Source organism: Mobula hypostoma, chromosome 29 (genome assembly GCF_963921235.1).
Source record: "Mobula hypostoma chromosome 29, sMobHyp1.1, whole genome shotgun sequence".
In the NCBI taxonomy this organism is placed as follows: domain Eukaryota; kingdom Metazoa; phylum Chordata; class Chondrichthyes; order Myliobatiformes; family Myliobatidae; genus Mobula; species Mobula hypostoma.
This window is the reverse complement of record NC_086125.1, coordinates 17,693,135-17,713,285: the sequence shown is the minus strand read 5'-3', so window position 1 is coordinate 17,713,285 and position 20,151 is coordinate 17,693,135. Positions and strand designations below refer to the sequence as shown.

Genomic DNA, 20,151 nt, shown 5'->3' with positions numbered 1-20,151 from the left:
ACCCAGCAATGCGTCCATAAGTTCCATATCCTATCAGCCACAACTGCCAAAGCTCGTCAACAATATCAACATTTCTAACAGATAAAGAGAATTTAAGAGAGCACAGAGTAGCGAGGAAGAGTGAAAGAAAGCCCATGCCATAAAATACTTAAATATTGTGGCATTTGCAGCATCCACAACTAATAACAACAATGTAAAATATTAAACTCCATAAAATGATTTCATTATTTTCTGCATCCATAAGCCATTCTCTGCAAGGGCCTCATTGCTCAGTCCCTGTCCCCAAAGGAGTGGGGAAGGGGAGGGGTCACAAAGTGCCCATGACAGCAGCAGTTTTCCAGACTATTCAATTTTTTTGTGCAATTTCACAGATAACCATAAACATTATAATGCTTGGAATGGGGGTGACCATAGCAGTGGGGGAAAATATATCATGGTTTTGCAGGTTTACAATAACTTTACAATATACACACATACAAACCAGGATAAGTCTTCAACATCCTCAAATGTAAAAGCTGAAAAGAAAATTGTTTTCAATGTGAATAAAATTGGACAAATTTATGATTTGTTTTCTATTTTCTAGTGCTTGTGAAAATGGCTAAGAACTACATTGCAAAATTAGCAGAATTTGTTTTTTTTTTGGAGGGGGCTCAGAAAGAGTTTCATAATCTAAAGTGATGGTAGCTGACCGGGAGATGGTGCAAGATTTTCATGGAATATTACTGAAGGAAGACCTTGCCGTTACAGTATACCATTCCTTTCACTAACTCAGAAAATCCTAAATTATTTCATAGCCAATTAAGTATTTTTGAGAAATAGATGTTGACCCAGTCACCAAAGTGAACACTCCTGCTCTTCTTCCAATAGTGACACAGGGTGGTTTATCTTCATTTTATGAAGCAGATAAGGTTAGAGTTCAATATTTCAACTGAAAAGAGGTATTGCAGCATTCACATATACTGCAATGGAGTTTCAACCCAGATTTATTTTTGCTCATAGCTATGCAACTGGATTTGAACCACAAACTTGTGGCTCAATGGAAAGATGCTAGAAGCCTAGTCATGGTTCATGCCACTACATAAGATTCATCGAAATAGTGACAGTCTTTCATAGGGGACGGGCAAGACTATAATTAATGTGTGATACATAAATATTAATGGCTAATTTTGACAAATTAAATATTTGGGAGTAAATAAGGTCAAGGCAAAAAAAGTTGATAAAGAGAGCCACGCCACTGATGGATATTTTCCACAGCCATCCCTCAGATATAGCACCTAGAAAATAGAATATTCATTCATAAATTTGGACACATAAACATTTATTTGCATTGTGAAGACAAAAGTTTAACAGTGCCATTCTATCTCTGTCATGCTATAGGATAAATTCCAAGACTGCATGCTGTGGTCATGCACAAAAGCAGCCATTTCAATAAGAACTACAAGTAACATGCATCAGCCAGAGATTGGTCTCCCAGTGTCTGCTTAAGTGGTGAGTAAAAAAATACTGTGAGAGAAATGAGTAAAGGTTCGTAAACTAGAAGGCAAAATGTTACTATAGCAAAAGAGACAAAAGCAATCAATGGAAGGGAGGAATGGAACAATGAAAAACAAAAGAGATGGCATAAATGGATGGGTATGAAATAGGTGAAAAAAGAAGTGGAAGAAAAAATGTTCAGAAAGCTGCAAGGAGAAAGAATTTTAACAGCATGGAAAGCACAACAACATGGAGACTAGAAATATAGACCAGCAGATGGCAAAAGGGAGGAGAGAAAGTTAAGTAGGTGCGTATGATAAATAAGAGATTTGGTACCTGCTCGTTGGGATGGGGCAGGAGCAGGGCTTAGAGTGATCACTATAACTGGATCAGGAAAAGGAAAAGCGGATAAATCATAATGTATCAAAACTCTGGCATAAACACAAAACTATTATTAACGGGTAAATTAAATTCATACAGCAATGAATTCAACAAAGAAACACAAGAACTGAGTGACGGCAGAAGGTAATGGGGTGGATTCACAGCACCGAAGTCCCTGAACCAGACAGGACTGAACTTCATAGTAGGACTCTAGTACAGTGTTGACAGCCAGATGTAGGGAGATCAGGTCCCAGTAACATCTTACAGATGAACAACATGCTCAACCCAATATACTAGTGGTCTCAAATTGCGATACTGTATCTTGCCCACTAATGCTCAGATTCGGAAAAGCAATCCCATAACTACTGATCAATTGTTTTAACTACAGAATCAGGCATTTTAAATACAATACGCTATTCTTACTTAATTAACCTAATAATTTACCTTCATTTCTATAAGATGAGGCACAAAACTCATCCATTTTTTCATTTATTGTACAGCTTTAAAACTTAGAACTATTCAAAAATAAATACTGGGAATAATTTAAAAATTCTTTACTTCTTTGAATACAAATAGACACTTTTACATAGATCGCCCCTTAATGTTCTCTATTTGCATGTTTTTAAATACACACCAATCTTTGTGGTTTAAGAGTTTACTTCCAGGATTGGTTGTGAAGAAATAAATTATGGCTTAGAAACTGAAGAGCTTATTGCAACATTTTCAGCTGCATCATTCAGTTTCAGTTCAAAATTCCTCAGCAAAAATCATAGATTTGCAATGAAATCCACCATAAATTTCCTTCCACAAGAAAGGGAAAGCATGCCCAGTTGTTGACTTCCAATAGTAAATGATAAAGGCCCAGATGCCACTTCAGTAATCTTAATCTACAAACAATTAGCCTGTAAAATGTAAGGGTCAATCATCCACAATTCTGACAGGACTGACAGATTACATGCAGGAAGGATGTTCCTGATGGCTGGGGAGCACAGGACCAAGTGTCACAGACTGAGGATAAGTGCCGTTCTGGACTGAAATCTTTTCTCTCTGAGAGCGGTGGACCACAGTAATTCTTTACCACAGAAAGCAGTCATAGCAAAATCATTAGACATTCAAAGTGGAGTTCACTATTTTTCTGGAGGGTTCAAGAGTTATGGGAAGAGATTATTGATCAGCAACCACCTTACAAAGACCTGCTGCCCCTATTTTTTACTTTTAGAAGCACTGTTGCACACAGCTATATAGGCCTTTTCCACCTCAACGTAAAGGGAATCTAGTTGAGCAGATGCAGGCTGTGGAGTCTCCAGCTTGCAACCACTCCAAGTAAGTAGGTCTCTTTTAAGTGAAATACCTTTCATAGGAGTATGCATACAACTGAGTCACATTGCCTGCAGAACTATAACAAGTCATTTGGCCCCACTGATCCACTGTGATGTTCACGTTCCACTTGAATCACCTTGAAGCTCTTCTTCAAATTCTTTTACATTCTTTCATCCTTTTCTCTATTATGAACTTATCGTCCTCTCCCTTAAATGCTTCTGTTTCTTCCTTCAAAAGTCTACATATGAAAAAAATTCCATAATCTCATTCTCCAAATGAAGAAGTTTCTTCTAAAGCTCCAAGGGGATTGCTTATTGACTATCTCAACATGGCCAGGTCTAATCTGTTTCCTCCATAAATGGAAACATTTTTCAAGAACCATGAAATTAAACCGTCATTTTTTTTAAATGCTTTAATTGGGGCACCAAGTATTTTCCCAGTTGAAAAACAGAATGCTGTACTGTGTACAATAAAGAAAGCCTCCATACCTAGACAAGAAAAAAGCCTCTCCCAAAAGAATACCCCTGCTGTTTCCTAACATACTTGTGGCACTCATTCAAGGCGCAAAGCTGACCATGATAAAATCATTACTTCTGGTCAAGAAGGCACTGAGCTGCAGTTTCCATCAAGTTCGTGATTCAGATTTAGTGTGTTTTTAAGTTTGCAGGTATGATTTTGGAGACAGAGAGTGGATATCAGGGATCAGGTTGGGATTTAAGGGCTGGGATGTGGCAGAGTTAGTAGTTCAATTTCAGTTTAGGGACAGAGCTGTGGAGGAGTTAGGGTCAGGCCAGAGTCTAGATCTCTGCTCTGCGCTCAGCATTTGAACGTGGACATATGATGAGGACATCCAGAGCCTAGGTCTTCGCTACATCCTCAAAGGCCAGTGACGTGGACATGGTTGAATGATATCCGGAGACTATGCTGCTACTTTGCATTCCGTCCTCAATGGCCAGCGTCGTGGACATGGGACAAATGACATCAGGAGTCTAGCCACCACTCTGTGCTCCATCTTTGAAGAAGTGACGTGAACGCGGGATGAATGATATCCGGAGTCTAGGCCGGTACTCTGCACTCCATTCTCGATGGCCAGCTCTGTGGACATGGGTCAAATTGATATCTGGAGTTTAGGCCTTCGCTCTGACCTCAAAGGCCAGCAATATGAACATAGATCAAATGATATTCAGAGTCCAAGCTGCTACTCTGTACTCTGTCCTAAATGGCCAGGAAGGACATCAGGAATCTGGGCTTCCACTCTGTGCTCAAGGACCAGCATTTGGCATGAGACAAAGAACATCTATGAATGTCGGACTGGCAAGCATTGTGGACAAGGACCAGTGAGGACGAGAGCTAGTGGCCTACTGAGACAGGAAGTCCTCCAGGTCAGTGGGTCATGGGATCAGATGACTGTGCAGAGGACACAATAGCCAGTAACCTCCTGCCTATGTGAGTTGGCGAGTCTGGAGTTCATGCCCTGGCAGTCGGGGCCTATCATTGGCTTGACTTGGAGTTGGTACTGAAGTTTGAAGCCTGAGGGTTGATTGGAAGTTGAAGCCCGATGGCTGAAGCCCTGGGTCTACAAGTCTGAAGTCCATGAGGGAAGATGGAGGCCTGCTGTCCATGAGTCTGCTGGAGGCCTGGTTGTCCATCCCAGGGTTGGAGGACTGTCTATGAGGATGGGAGACAGGAAAGGGGCTTGTTTTGCTGTTGTTGTTTCGTTGCTGGTTTTATTCTTTTTGTTGTGTTCTGTGTTGTTCTGCCGAGCATTGTGGGCATGCTATGTTGATGCCAGAATGTCTGATGACTCTTGCGGGCTTTCCCCATTACATCCTTAGGTTTTGCTGGTTTTTCATGCAAATGATGCATTTCACTGCATGTTTTGATGTACTGGTGATAAGTGTTGGAATACAAATCAATCAAAGATTATTGAACTTACCTCAGCTCTATCATTTCTCTAGGAAGTGTTTTAACAATATACTGAGACACACATTCTATGCCTTCTATTGACATGTGAAGCTCTCAACTTCTCTCCACAACACCAATTTACTCTCTCTCAGAACTGCCAGTTCCACTTTGTCCTTTGCCACATCCATTGTTGTAACAAACTTTTTTTTCCACTTCTTTCTGACATTAAAAATGCAAATTATTGGCTTTTGACTTCCAATGACTATTGACTGTCCCCTTTCAATGGTGTGAAAACAACACATCCAGTGAGTGGCAGTTCTGTGAGCAAAATCACCCTGTTAATAAAAGAGGTCAGAGGAGAATGGCCAGACTGGTTTAAGCTGACAGGAAGGTGGCAGTAACTCAAATAACCATGTGTTATAACAGTGGTGTGCAGAAGAGTGTCTCTGAATGCACAACACATTGAAGCCTGATATGAGTGGGCTTCAACAGCAGTAGACTACTCTGGGTTCCACTCCTGTATCTAATAAAGTAGCTACTGAGTGTATGTTATTATACTACCTTGAGATTCATTTTCTTGCAGGCATTTATGAGAAAATACAGGAATACAACAGAATTTAAGAAAAATTATAAACAAAGCCTGATAAACAACCAATGTACAAAAGAAGACAAACTATGCAAAAAAAAGAGTATGAGTTCAAAAGATCTGAGTTGTTCTCTTTCAACTTTCCTCTGATCCCACATCTCACTTTCACCATGCTCTTTGATCTCTCCCTCTCTGAGTAATCACACTCACCAGAGGGCTCATTTTGTATTCATATGTCCTCACCTCAATGTCTGATAGTCAAAATCTTCTGCCACCTCTGCATTCATTTCTTTGACCAAGAATCATCACCCCAGACTGATGATTGTCATTCTTCTGTCCACAGTATTTGCCATTCACTTGGATTCCACCCCTCCCCCCACCAATGATCTTTTACATTCCTTTGATCTGTTCATTATGAAATGTTAGTGTGATATCTCCTCCTTTCAGAAACGCAGCTTCCTCTCTGACCGAGTGGATAGAGCTCTCAACCGCGTTTTCTCTATTTCCCATACATCTGCTCTCACTCCGTCACAGCAAACATAGAGTTCCTCTGGTACTTACCTTCCACCCCCAACAGCCTTCACATTCAACATACAGTCAACTTCATTTATCCTATATTCACACACTGGAATCCTCATGCAACTGGAGAACTTGATTTTATGAAAATAAACTCAGTAATAATATTTCAAATGTTATGCAAAATGTATGGAAAGATATTTTTTATCTTATCTACATTTGACAATATTGGACAATACTAGACTACAGTCAGGAACTCATCTTCAAATCTGAATAAGTACGCCACAGTTTTCACCAACTTCATCAAGACCTGTGTGTATGAATGTGTGCTGTTGAGAAAATACCACATACCCAAACAGAAAACTGAGGATGAACCAGGAGATTAGTAGTCTGTTGAGGATTTGATCTGCGGTATTCCAGACTGGTGATCCAGAACTATACAAGAACTCCAGATACGACCTTCAGAAGGCTATTTTAAGGGCATAAAAACAATTCTGACTGAAGTTAGAGTTGGAATCGGATAAATGTCAGCTCTGGCAGGGTTTGCAAGCCATTACTTCTTTTAAGGTGAAATCTAACATCATGAGTGGTTGTGATGTTTCACTCTCAGATGAGATCAATGCCTTTTTTGCATGCTTTGAAAGGAAGAATGAAACTATACCTGTGCAAATCCGGTGACCCTGTAATCTCTGGTTCAGAGGTCGACATCAGAACAGCTTTCATGAAGGTGAACCCTTGCAAGGTGTCAGACCCTGATTGTGAACCTTGTAGGGCACTGAAAATCTGTGCCAACCAACTGTCTGAAGTGTTCAAGGACATCTTCAGTCTCTCACTGCTACAGTCTCACCTTCAAAAGAGCAAGAATCATACCAGTGCCCAAAAAGAGCAGTGTGAGCTGCCTCAGTAACTATCGCCCAGTTCCACTTACATCTACTATGATGAAGTGCTTTGAGAAGTTGGCCACAGCCAGAATCAACTCCCTGCCTAAGCAAGGACTGTATCTGCTGCAATTTGCCTATCACCACAATAGGCCTATAGCGAATGCAATCTCTCTGGCTCTCCACTCAGCCTTGAATCACCTGGACGACAGCAATACCGTTACAGTTCAACATTCAACACAATCATACCCTCAGTTCTAATTAACACGTTCCAAAACCTAAGCTTCTATACCTCCCTCTGCAAATGGGTCCTTGACTTCCTCATCATGAGACTACAGTCAGTGCAAATTGGAAATAAGATCTCCTCAAAGTTCAAAGTAAATTTATGATCAAAATACATATATGTCACCCTGAGATTCATTTTATTGCAGGCATACACAGTAAATCCAAGAAGCAAAATAGAATCAATGAAAGACTGCATCCAATAGGATGGACAACCAATGTGAAATGTCTTCCTCACTGACTATCAAGAATGTGTGCTTAGCTCACTGCTCTATTCTCTCTACACCCACGAATGTGTGGTTAGGCACAGCTCAAACGCCATCTTTGCTGATGACACAACTATTGGTGGAATTTCAAATGGTAACAAGGAAGTGTACAGGAGCGGGATAGATCAGCTGGTTAGTGGTGTTGTAACAACAACTTTGCACCCGCCAACAGTAAGACCAAGGAATTGATCATGGACCAGAAAGGGGAAGTCAAGAGAACACACGCTAGTCCTCACCAAGGGATCAGCATAGAGTCACAGAAAAGTACAGCACAGAAACAGGCCCTTTGGCCCATCTAGTCCATGCCAAACCATTTAAACTGCATACTCCCATCGATCAGCACCAGGATCAAAGCCCTCCATACCCTACTATCCACGTACCTATCCAAACTTCTCTTAAACATTGAAATCAAGTTTACGTGCAGCGACTGTGCTGGCAGCTCATTCCACACTTTCACGACCCTCTGAGTGAAGTATTTCCCCTCATGTTCCCCTTAAACATTTTACCTTTTACCCTTAACCCATGACCTCCAGTTGTAGTCCCACCCAACCTCAGTGGAAAAAGCCTGTCTGCATTTACCCTATCTATACCCCTCAAAATTTCGTACACCTCTATCAAATCTCATCTCAATCTTCTACGTTCCGAGGAATAAAGTCCTAACCCATTTCATAAAGCTCCCTCAGACCCAGCAACATCCTTGTAAATGTTCTGTACTCCTTCAACCTTATTTACATTTTCCTCCAGGTAAGTAACCAAAACTGCACACAATGCTCCATTTTACTCCTCACCAACATCTTATACAATTTCAACATAACATCCCATCTCTTGAACTCAATTCTTTGATTTATGAGGGCCAATGTGCCAAAAGCTCTCTTTATGACCCTATCTATCTGTGCAACTACTTTCAATGAATTATGGACCTGTCTTCCAAGATCCCTTTGTCTACCACACTCCTCGGTGCCCTACCGTTCACTGTGTGATAACTGCCCTGGTTGGTCCTACCAAAGTGCAACACCTCACACTTGTCTGCATTAAATTCCATCTGCCATTTTTCAGCTCATTTTTCCAGCTGGTCCAGATCCTGCTGCAACTCAAGATAGCTTTCCTTACTGTACACTACACCCTTAATCTTGATGTCATCCCCAAATTTGCTGATCCAGTTCACCACATTATCATCCAGATCATTGATATAGACAACAAACAACAACAGACCCAGCATCGATCCCTGTAACACTAATTACAGGCCTCTAGTCAGGGAAGCAACCATCGACTACCACTCTCCAGCTTCTTCATAAAGCCAATGTCTAATCCAATTTACTACCTGATTTTGAATGCCAGGTGACAGAACCTTCTTGACCAACCTCCCATGTGGGACCCTGTCAAATACCTTATGCAAGTCCAACATCCACTGCCTTGCTTTTATCAATTTTCTTGACAACTTCCTTGAAAACCTCTATAAGACTGGTTACATGAGCTACCACGCACCAAGCCATGCTGACTATCCCTAATCAGTTCATGACTATCCAAATACTTATATATCCAGTTCTTCAGAATACCTTCCAATCCTACTGATACCAGGCTCACCAGCCTATAATCTCCTGGCTTATTTTTATAGCCTTTCTTGAACGGCAGAACAACATTGGCTATCCTCCAATACACTAGTACCTCCCGTCACTAATAACGATTTAAATATCTTTGCTAGGGCCCCTGCAATTTCTGCACTTGCCATCTACAAGTTCCGAAAGAACACCCTGTTAGGCTCTGGTGATTTATCCACCCTAATTTGCCTCAGGACAGCAAAAACCTCCTCCTCTGTGATACGTATAGGGTCTATGAAGTTGATGGCACTTAGCCTCTACAGGCTCCCTGCATCCATCTCCCCATCCCTTTTGACTCCAGACATGGAGTACCATTCTGATCTTTCAGTGGATCAATTTTGTCCCTTGTAATCTTTTTGCTTTTGGAGTGTTGCAGTGAGCGGTTTGAATTTGCTAGGTGTCAACATCTCTGAGGATCTATCCTGGGCCGAACATATTGATGCAATTAAAAAGGTAAAGAACAGCTAATTTCATTAGCTTGAGGAGACTTGGTACATCATGTAGACTCAGGTAAATTTCTACAGGTGTACCAAGGACAACATTGATTGCATCACCATCTGGTATGGAGGGGCCATTGTACAAGATCATTAAAAGCTGCAGTAAATTGTAAACTCAGCCTGCTCCATCATGGCCACTAGCCTCCCCAACATTGAAAACTCCTTTAAAGAAGCAATACATCAAACAAGTGGCCTTGATCATAAAGAACCCCCATCACCCATGACATGCTTTCTTCTCATTGTTCCCATCAATGTCTCAGTAACAGCTTCTTCCCCCCCCACCATCAGATTTCTGAAAGGACAACGAACTCATGTATAATACCTCACTTTTTAAAATTTCTCTGCCATAGACAGTCCCAAGTCCGAATGCGAAAGGAGGAGAGGTGGGCATGGGGCTAGCAAACCCATCCCATAAAAACCCAGAGCTACAGAAATGCCAACAGAAGCTCCAAAGACCTCATCCCTGGGAGAGTTAGGATCTTAAGATGGATTACACCTGGGGAACAACTTGAAAGACTGGCCCAGAACAGACGACTGTGGCGAGCTGCTGTTGGCGGCCTATGCTCCAGTAGAGGTGACTAGCTTAAGTAATCTAACTTTTTATATACATCTCTTTATAGTTTATAGGTTTACTATTGTTATATATTGCAATGAACTGTGCCACAAAACAACAAATTTTACAACAATGCCCGTGATATTAAACCTGATTCTGATTTATACATTGCCCAATCAGCAGCAACATCCTCTGTGAAGATTTGTCACTTCATGTGATGGTGAACAGTCATTTGATTAATTCATCTTCACCACACTTTGTTAGTATTGTTGAGCCTTAGTTTAACACTGGATTAAAAAACAGATGATCAAAAGGTCTAGCATTTTATTTAAAGTTTATACACAGAATACTAGTGTCTGACATAGTCATTCTTTTGAGTAATTCTCTCACAAACAGCACTTCCTCACCGCCCTGCTCCCCAAAGAAGCCAAATGGCTGAGTATACTAAATTATGCTTCACAATTTCTGCTAACTTCAGCAAGATCCTCTGCCCTTACCGTCATCCAGGGACCCTACAATCATTCCAGCTGAAGCAAAGATTCATTTGTACTTCTTCCAACTCATCTGTACTGCACTCACGAGTTCACAACGTGGCCTCTACTACATAGAAAAAAAACAAATGCGAAGCACCTGCAGTCAGTCTATGGGTGTGACCTTATTGTTGCCTACCATTTTAATTCACTGAGCCAGCCCACTCTGACCTCTCTGGCTGTGGTCTCCTGCACTGTTTATAGCGAGGGACGATGCAAATTCAGCGGACAACAGTCTGGGCAAACTACAGACTGCAGGACTCAGTACTGAATTCTCCAAGTGAATATAACTTCCATTCTCTTTGCATCAAAATGTCAATCAGTGAGAATTGGTAACATCTCCTCCTCACCGATCATCCAAATAAGTGCACCTCAAGGGTGCGTGCTTAGCCCTCTGCTTTACTCCCTACACACACTTGACTGTGCGAGTAAGCACAGCTCCACTGCCATCTACAAATTCACCGACACTACGAATCACAAGTGGTGGCAACATGCCAGTTTATTGGAGCAATTTAGGACACCTAGTTGAGTGGCGCTGCAACATCAAACTCTCACTTAAACTTCAGCAAAACTAAAGGACTGATTGTTAACTTCAGAAAGGGGAAGGCGGACAAACATGCATCAGTCTACATTAGCAGAACGGTAGTAGAGAGAGTCAGCAGCCTCTGTACCTTCTGTCTGATGGCAGCTGTGCGAAGATGGCAAGGACTGGTTGGTAGGGATCTTTGATGATAGAACAGATTTAATATAAAGATAATGAATTTATTGTTATAGGTAAAGAACCAGAGATGACATGAAGAGAATAAATTTTTGCCTTAAATTATGATGAGAAAGCACTACCTGAAGGACTGGTGTTTAACATACGCACTTCAAATCCTTTTGAAAGGAAACGGAAAAATTTGGACAGATGCAGCCTTGTCAAATCATTAAATATTCAACCTGAAACATTAACTTTGTTTCTCTTTCCACAGAATACCGCCTGTTCTGCCGAGTGTTTATAGTATTTTCTGGGTTTTTTTTGTTGTCACATCAATAAGCTGCTCTATTTCAAAAACAGCAAGCAAACAGAGCAATTGGCACTACAAATTACACAACTTGATCTCACCACTCCTTAAAAACAGAGGAAAAATAAACACTGCGACTTCTCCCTCAAGACAAACTATTAACGCTGACTTCCGCTCTGGAACAAGATCTATTTTGCAACATGTTATTGAGCATCAGCTTTTCCTTCTTACAATGACACCAGACATCAGTGATTCTGACACTTTCCTGAGAATTACAGCAAATCTGAACAAAACAAACGAGCTGTGTTTTCATAATTCCTGGACTAAATTCTCCAGTCACTTCATGCCACGTCCTTATAAAACAGAATCATCTTCACCACACAAAAAGACAATCAGAATTCCATAACATGCAGTAAAACAGAAAATGTTTAATAAATCAGGTAGCGTCTGTTGCAAAGAATAAAAAGAGTACGCATTTATAATCATTCAGCTAGAATATTAAATGGTGAATGACCTTATGGACATTTCCTGAATGTTGAGTTTTATGATCTTTATTACAATGTGTGTTAATATTTGATGGTTATTAGAAAGAAAATCATAAATTGCTTCATGTCCCTGTAAAATGAAACAATTAATTCTCATCACAACAGGGTGAAATCAGAATCAGGTTTATTATCACTAGAATGTTGTAAAATTTGTTAACTTAGCAGGAGCAGTATAATGCAATACATGATAATATAAAAAGAAAAAAACAAATAAGTAAATTGATTACTGTAAGTATATATGTATATTAATTAGCTAGATTAAAACTATTGTAAAACAGAAATAATATATTAAAGAAGTAAGGTAGTGTTCGTGAGTTCAATGTCCATTTAGGAACCATATGGCAGCTGGGAAGAAGCTGTTCGTGAATCACTGAGTGTGTGCCCTTGGGCTTCTTGTACCTCTTTCCCTACGGTAACAATGGGAAGCAGGCATGTCCTGGGAGATGGGGTCCTTAATAACTCCCAGTGACTGCATGGGTTTCTGGGTGCTCTGGTTTCTTCCCACAGTCCAAAGACATACTGGTTGGTAAATTAATTGATCATTATGAGTTGTCCCATGATTAGGCTAGGGTTAAATTGGGGGTCACAGGGCAGCATGGCTCGAAAGGCTGATTTGCCTTCTTTATAGCTGCAACAGTATGTTGGGACCAAGTAAGATATTAACACCCAGGAGATTGAAATTGGTCACCCTCTCTATGAGGATTGGTTAATGTTCCCTTGTCTTACCCTTCATGAAGTCCACACTATCCTTCAATTAATACCACATAATTCACTACCCTTAATACCACATATTTCTCTGAGCAAGCCTTCTTCACTTAAACCTATCTAACTAAAAATATCAACAGCTAAACTTTACACATCCTAAAGCTAACATTTGTGTTATGAAGATGAAATACTCACCCCAAAATTATGAACACTTAGCAAATCAAACCAGTTTTTAAGTGCAAGATATTTTAGTGGTTTAGCAACTGCACATTTGAAGTTGCAGAATACAGTATGCACCAGACTGGCTGCCACAATATTATTATGAGTACTGAGTACAGCTGGGCGCACTCAGCTACACTTTTTTTCTCCAAGACCCTAGTTGATTCTGTAGAATACATCTTCTGCTTGTCATGCGACCGGAGTATATTGGTTCTTCCAACGAGCTCCCTGGCACAAAGGCAACACAGTAACTGAGTATGCTGAGACTCTGAGCTCTGTCCCTGACGTAACCATAATTAATAAATAAATAAACAAACAAATAAATAAAAAGAAATGAGATGTCTGTAAAATGAACAAATGCTTTCTATATTCATACTCTGCAAATGAAGGAATAAATGTCTTGCAGAACTAAGAACAAAGTAGTAGGAAAAAGAGTGAGAAGTAATAGGTAAAGTAGTTTTAAGCAGTGGCCAATCAGTGATCGGATGCAATTGACCAAAAAAAATAAAAATAAGGCAGAGGCAAGCAGCGTAGCCATTTTTGGAGTGGACCAGTGAAAGAAGTTGAAAAGTCATAGGTAGATCTTTCCCCAGTTTATTTATTGTTTTCCTTCTTATATTTGTTCAGTTAGAGCAGTATAGATTCAGTTAGAGACTCTGGTTCTGATTCAGTAGGGATGCCAGGCAAAATAGTTGAATGCTCCTCTTGCAGGATGTGGGAAGGCAAGGAGACCGCCTGTATCCTGACGACTACACATGCGAGAAGTACATCTAGCTGCAGCTTCTAACACTCTGTATTAAGGAGCTGGAGCTAGAACTGGATGAACTCCAGATCATTTGGGAGGCTGAGAGGGTAATAGAAAGGACATATAGAGAGGTAGTTACACCCAAGGTGCAGTACACAGGAAACTGGGTGATAGGCAGGAAGAGGACAGGAGTTAAACAGCTAGTGCAGAGTACCCCTGTGGTCATCCCCCTCAATAACAGGTGTTACTACTTTCGATACTTTGGGGGGGGGGGGAAATGACCTAACAGAGGAAAGTCACAGCAGTCAGGTCTCTGGCACCGTTAGAAGGAAAGGGAGAAGAGGTGAACTGTGGTGGTAGAGAATTTATTAGTTAGAGGAACAGAGAGGAGGTTCTGTGGGTGAGAACAAAATTCCTGGATGGTATGTTGCTCCCGGGTACCAGGGTCTGGGACATCTCAGATCAATGCATCAGCATTTTTAAGTAAGAGGATGAGTAGCCTGAGGTTGTGGTCCATGTAGGTACCAATTGTATGAGTTGGAAGAATGACTAGGTTCTGCTAAGTGAGTTCAGGGAATTAAGTGCTGATTTAAAGGACAGGACCTCCAGGGTTCTGATCTCTGGATTGCTTAGCTCTGCCATGTGCTAGTGAGGCCAGAAATAGGAAAATCATACAGTTTAGCACATGGCTAAGAAGTTGGAGGGAGGGTGTTAAAATTTTTGGATAACTGGGCTCTCTTCCAGGGAAGGTAGGACCTGCACAGAAGAGATGGTTTGCACCTGAACTAGTGGGGTGGGGGCACTAATATCCTAGTGGGAAGTTTTGCTAGTGCTGCACGGAGGGTTAAGTTAAACTAAGAGTTATAAGGGGATGGGAACCAGACTACCAGAACAGACAGTGGGGAAGTTGTGCAGACAGATGGTGATAAGAGCTCAGACAAAGTTGAGAATTGAAAGGTTGGCTAATGTTCTGAGCTGCATATATTTCAATGCAGGAAGTATTGTAGGAAAGGCAGATGAGCTCAAAGCATGGATTAACATATGGAATTAAGATATTGTAGCCATTACTGAGACTTGGTTTCAGGACGGGGAGGACTGGCAGCTCAATATTCCAGGGTTCCATTATTTTGGATATGACAAAGCGAGCGAGATTAAAGGAGGACGGGTGGTGTTACTAATCAGGGTAAATGTCACCATAGTGTTCAGTCAGGACAGAATGGAGAACTCATCTAGTGAGGCTTCATAGGTGGAACTGAGGAAAAAGAAAGGTATGACCACGTTAATCGGCCATATTATGGACCACCCAACGGTCTGTGTGATTTAGAGGAACAAATAGATGGACAGATCACAGACTGTTGCAAGAAACATAAGTTACAGTAGGTGATTTTAATTTCCCATGCATTGCCTGGGATTCCTATACTGCAAAAGCACTAGGTGGGATAGAGTTTGTCAAATGTGTTCAAGAAAGTTTCCTTAAACAATACATAGAAGTCCCAACAAGAGAGTGATCTCCTATAAGAGAATGAAGCAGGGTAGGTGACAGAAGTTTGTGTAGGGGAACATTTTGTATCTAGTGATCATAATGCCATTAGTTTCAAAGTAAATACCGAAAATGATAGGTCTGGTCCACAGGTTGAGATTCTAAATTGGAGAAAGGCCAATTTTGATGGTGTCATGAATGATCTGGCGAGTGTGGATTGAGACAGGCTGTTTTTTCTGGCAAAGGTGTACTTGTTAAGCGGAAGGTCTTCAAAAGTGAAATTTTTAGAGTACAAAGCTTATACCTGTCTGTCAGAATAATGTCTCCTTATTGAGAGGTGAGGTACCGGAGAACTGGAGGAGGATAGCTAACGTTGTTCCCGTTGTTTAAGAAAAGCTCTAAATATAAACCAGGAAATTATAGGTCAGTGAGCCTGACATCAGTAGTGTGAAAGTTATTGGAAGGTACTCTAAGGGACTGGATATATGATTATCTGTATAGACAGGAATGGATTAGGGATAGTCAGCTTGGCTTCATGCATGGTAGGTCGTTTCTAATCAACTTTAGTTTTTCAAGGAAGTCACTGGGAAAGTTGATAAAGGCAAGACATTGGAAGTCATCTGAATGGACATTAATAAGTCATTTGACAATGTTCCACACAGGTGGTTAGTCAGGAAGGCTTAGTCGCTTGGCATTCAAGATGAGGTATTAATATTGGATTAGACATTTGCTTTGTGGGAGAAGTCAAACAGTGGTGGTAGATGGTTGACTCTGACTGGAGGCTTGTGACGTGACTAGTGGAAAGCCACAGGGATCAGTGCTGGGTCTGTTGTTGCTTGTCATCTATATCAATGATCTGAATGGTAATGTGGTTAACTGGATCAGCAAATTTGCGGATGACACCAAGATTGGGGGTGTAATGGACAGCACGGAAGACTATCAGAGCTTGCAGCAGGGATAAGACCAGCTGCAAAACTGAGCTGAAAAATGGCAGATGGAACTTAATGCAGACTAGTGTGAGGTGTAATACTTTACTAGGGCCAGGCAGGGTAGGTCTTACACAATGGACAGTAGGGCATTGAGGAGTGCAGTTGAACGAAGGGAACTGGGAATTCAGATCTATAATTCATTAAAAGTGGTGGTGCAGGTAGATAGGGTGGTAAAGAAGGCTTTTGACAAATCGGCCTTCATAAATCAAAGTATTGAGTATAGGAAATGGGATGTTTATGTTGAAGTTGTATAAAACATTGGTAAGACCTAATTTGGCATATTGTGTGCAGGTTTGGTCATCTACCTACAGGAAAGATAAGTTTGAAAGTCTACAGAGAAAATTTACAAGTACGTTGCTGGGACTGGAGCACCCGAGTTATAAGGAAAATTTGAATAGGTTAGGACATTATTCATAGGAACGTAGAATATTGAGAGCAGACTTGCTGGAGATATACAAAATTACAGGCTTTTTCCATTGAGGTGGGTGGGACTACCACCAGAGGTCATGGGTTAAGTGTGAAAGGTGAAAATTTTAAGGGGAACATGAGAGGAAACTTCTTTACTCAGAGTATCATGAGAGTACGAAATGAGCTGCTTGTGCAAGTACTGCATGCAAGCTCGATTTCAACATTTAAGAGAAGTTTGGATAAGCTCATGCGTGGCAGGGGAATAGAGGACTTCAATCCTGGTGCAGATCAATGGAACTTGGCAGTATAAATGGTTCAGCAAGGACTAGATGGACCAAAGGCCCCTTTTTCGTGTTGTACTTTTCTATGACTAAAAGAACTTATAGAACTAATTGAAAAGAGCCCAGACCATTAGAGATAAGCCTAGGACAGCTTGGGTCTATGACCAGAAGGCAGAGATGTGCCTCTCTTCATCTAGTATTCTGGCTACACTCAATAATGCTGGCATCACCTAGAAAACTAATTGCATAGGACATCCACCAATTCACAGATCGGGAGATTCAATTTGGACAATAAGCTTTTGGAAAACTCACTATTGCAGCAGAGATCCCTGCCAGATCTGGGAGATATTGATCAGAAGATAAACATACAGGTGTTCTCTTTTGACCCTCTGCTTTCCATGCTAGCGAAATATCAAAAAATATTGCTCTCTGATTCTCACCTTCATTATATTAGGAAATAAAACACAAAGATTATTTTCTCAAGACAGAATGGCACAGAGCTGCACAATGCTTCAGACGTCCATCTCAGGGTTGCACTAGCAATGGTCTTAGAGAATGGAAGGTATTCTCATTTTCACCCATCAAGTTTAAAAAGATAAGACAGAAAAAAATTGTATTATACAAAAAAAAGCTTTCAAGGCTTTTCGAGAATCAGAGTTAATCCAAAATCACAGAGAATAAAACCTCTCAGCTCCCTTCATATTAATGTCCAACAATACTACTATTACCATAATTCTGGACAAGATAGTGGCCCTTTTCATGCAGCTTAACTGTTCAGTACCAATGCTGTCAACTCACCTTGCATCATAAATGACTACTCCACTATGCAAAGTAACATACCTGGATGGCGATTAGATACCAAAAGTATGATTAAGGAATTACTGACTATATATTTTGAAACAACACACATCAAAGTTGCTGGTGAACGCAGCAGGCCAGGCAGCATCTGTAGGAAGAGGTGCAGTCGACGTTTCAGGCCGAGACCCTTCGTCAGGACTAACCGAAGGACTAACAGTTAGTCCTGACGAAGGGTCTCGGCCTGAAACGTCGACTGCACCTCTTCCTACAGATGCTGCCTGGCCTGCTGCGTTCACCAGCAACTTTGATGTGTGTTGCTTGAATTTCCAGCATCTGCAGAATTCCTGTTGTTTGTATATATTTTGAAAGCTGGAAAAGCAAGTTGTTTGACATATTACAAGAAAGTAGCTCCTTGCATTTACAGTCACAGTCCTACAACACAGAAATAGGCCGTTCCACCCACCATGCCAATGGTAACGTCCAAACATCGAATAATCCCATTTACTAGTACTTGATCTATAGCCTTTTATGCTTTGATGATTCAAGTGCTTGTATGGGCATTTCTTAAACGTTATGAGCAGTTGTCTCCACCAGTCAGTATATTCCAGAATTTTTATCTCAGATTCTACTCCCCCCACACTTCCAACCTCTTACCTCAAAGATACAGTGCCTTGTAGAAGTATTCAGCCAACAATAGTATGCCCGCAAGAAAGTGAACCTTAGTGTTGTATCTGGTGACATACATATATCTTGATAATAAATTTATCTTGAACTTTATTGACAAAAATGAGTATTACAACCAGGGATTTTGATCAATTTAACTGAGAATTCTTATTTGCGAACCACATGTTCCTTTTTCCCCAGTAGGGCCCAAAAAAACCAGGAAAATTGTAAAGGATGAGAAACTAAAATGTCAAAACCTGGAAGATCAGCAGTTCAAAAGTATTCAATCCCCTTTGCTCAGTACTTGGTTGAACCACCTCTCGCAGCTATTACAGCTAATAGTCTTTTTGGATAAGTCTCTATTAGCTTTGCACAATGTGATGGAGCAAGATTTCCCATCCCTCCTTACAAAACTGCTACAGCTATGCCAAGTTAGTTGGGGAGTGGTGATAGACAGCAATCTTGAGGTCTTGCCTGAGGTGTTCAAATGGGTTAAAGTCAGGACTCTGACTGGGCCACCCAAGGACATCAATTTTCTTCATTTGAAGCCAGTCCATGTTGTTCTGGCAGTGTGCTCTGGGACATCAATTTTCTTCATTTGAAGCCAGTCCATGTTGCTCTGGCAGTGTGCTCTGGGTCGCTGTCTTGCTAAAAGACAAACTTCCTCACCAGTTTAAGCTTTCAGGCGGAGGCTAGCAGTTTTTTTAAAATCCAGGAACTCCCTGTATTTAGTAGCTTCCATCTTCCCCAGATTTGTGCTTCTCTATTATAATTTCCCTGCCTTGTCTTCAATACTCTTTTGTCTTCACTTTGGTGTGGTCTGTTGAAAATGTACCATACTATTGGGGGGGGGGGGAGGGTACTTATTCTTATGAATTCATTGAAAACAGTGATCCTCTAGTTTTCTACATCAACTAATTGGATGAGTTAGTAAGATAATAGTATATTGCACCTGAGGAAAGTTAGCATAGTAATTACAAAGGAGATAAATACTTCTTCAGTCTCACAATTTTGGTTTTAAAATTTTAGTAAATTGTTGACAGATTTTGGAATTTTTCTTTCAATTTGATATGATGCACAGTAGATTAGCTCAAAAGTCCTATTTCAATAGATTTTAAACTTAGAAATTGAGGCAGTAAAATGTTAAAATAGTTGTGGGACCTGAATGCTGTTCAAAACACTGTTTGTGCTCTAGTTTTAGATACTTTTGCTGTTATCTACCCCATCTTTAGTTGTATATCACTCAATTTTGCATAACTCTATCAGATCCCTCCTCAGCCTTCTTTACACCAAGGTAAACAAGCCTAGTTAAGATCCTCCATCCAAGACAACATCCCGATATATCTCCTCTGCACCCTCTCCAGTACAATCATATCCTTCTTATAGTGTGGTAATCAGATCTGCATACTACACTCCAGTTATACCCAAACCAATGTTAACATACCCTTCTACCTGTGCTGCTACCTTCAGTGATCTTGAATTAATACACTGAGGTCCCTCTGTTTTTCCATAATTCTGAAATGCATCAA

The 20,151-nt window shown here is 40.7% G+C and overlaps 1 protein-coding gene across 2 annotated transcripts in view; it reads right to left on the bottom strand.

Annotated features, from left to right (window-relative positions):
• Positions 1-20,151, bottom strand: part of LOC134339397 (dual specificity mitogen-activated protein kinase kinase 7) — a 101,013-nt gene that overhangs the window by 63,468 nt on the left and 17,394 nt on the right. The window contains exon 2 of one of the 2 annotated variants that reach the window (XM_063035858.1): positions 1,810-1,857. The exons of the other annotated variant lie outside the window; for it this stretch is intronic. Coding sequence (XP_062891928.1) covers positions 1,810-1,857 — 48 coding nt within the window. The remainder of the gene's footprint in view (positions 1-1,809; positions 1,858-20,151) is intronic. 2 annotated transcript variants of the gene reach the window in all.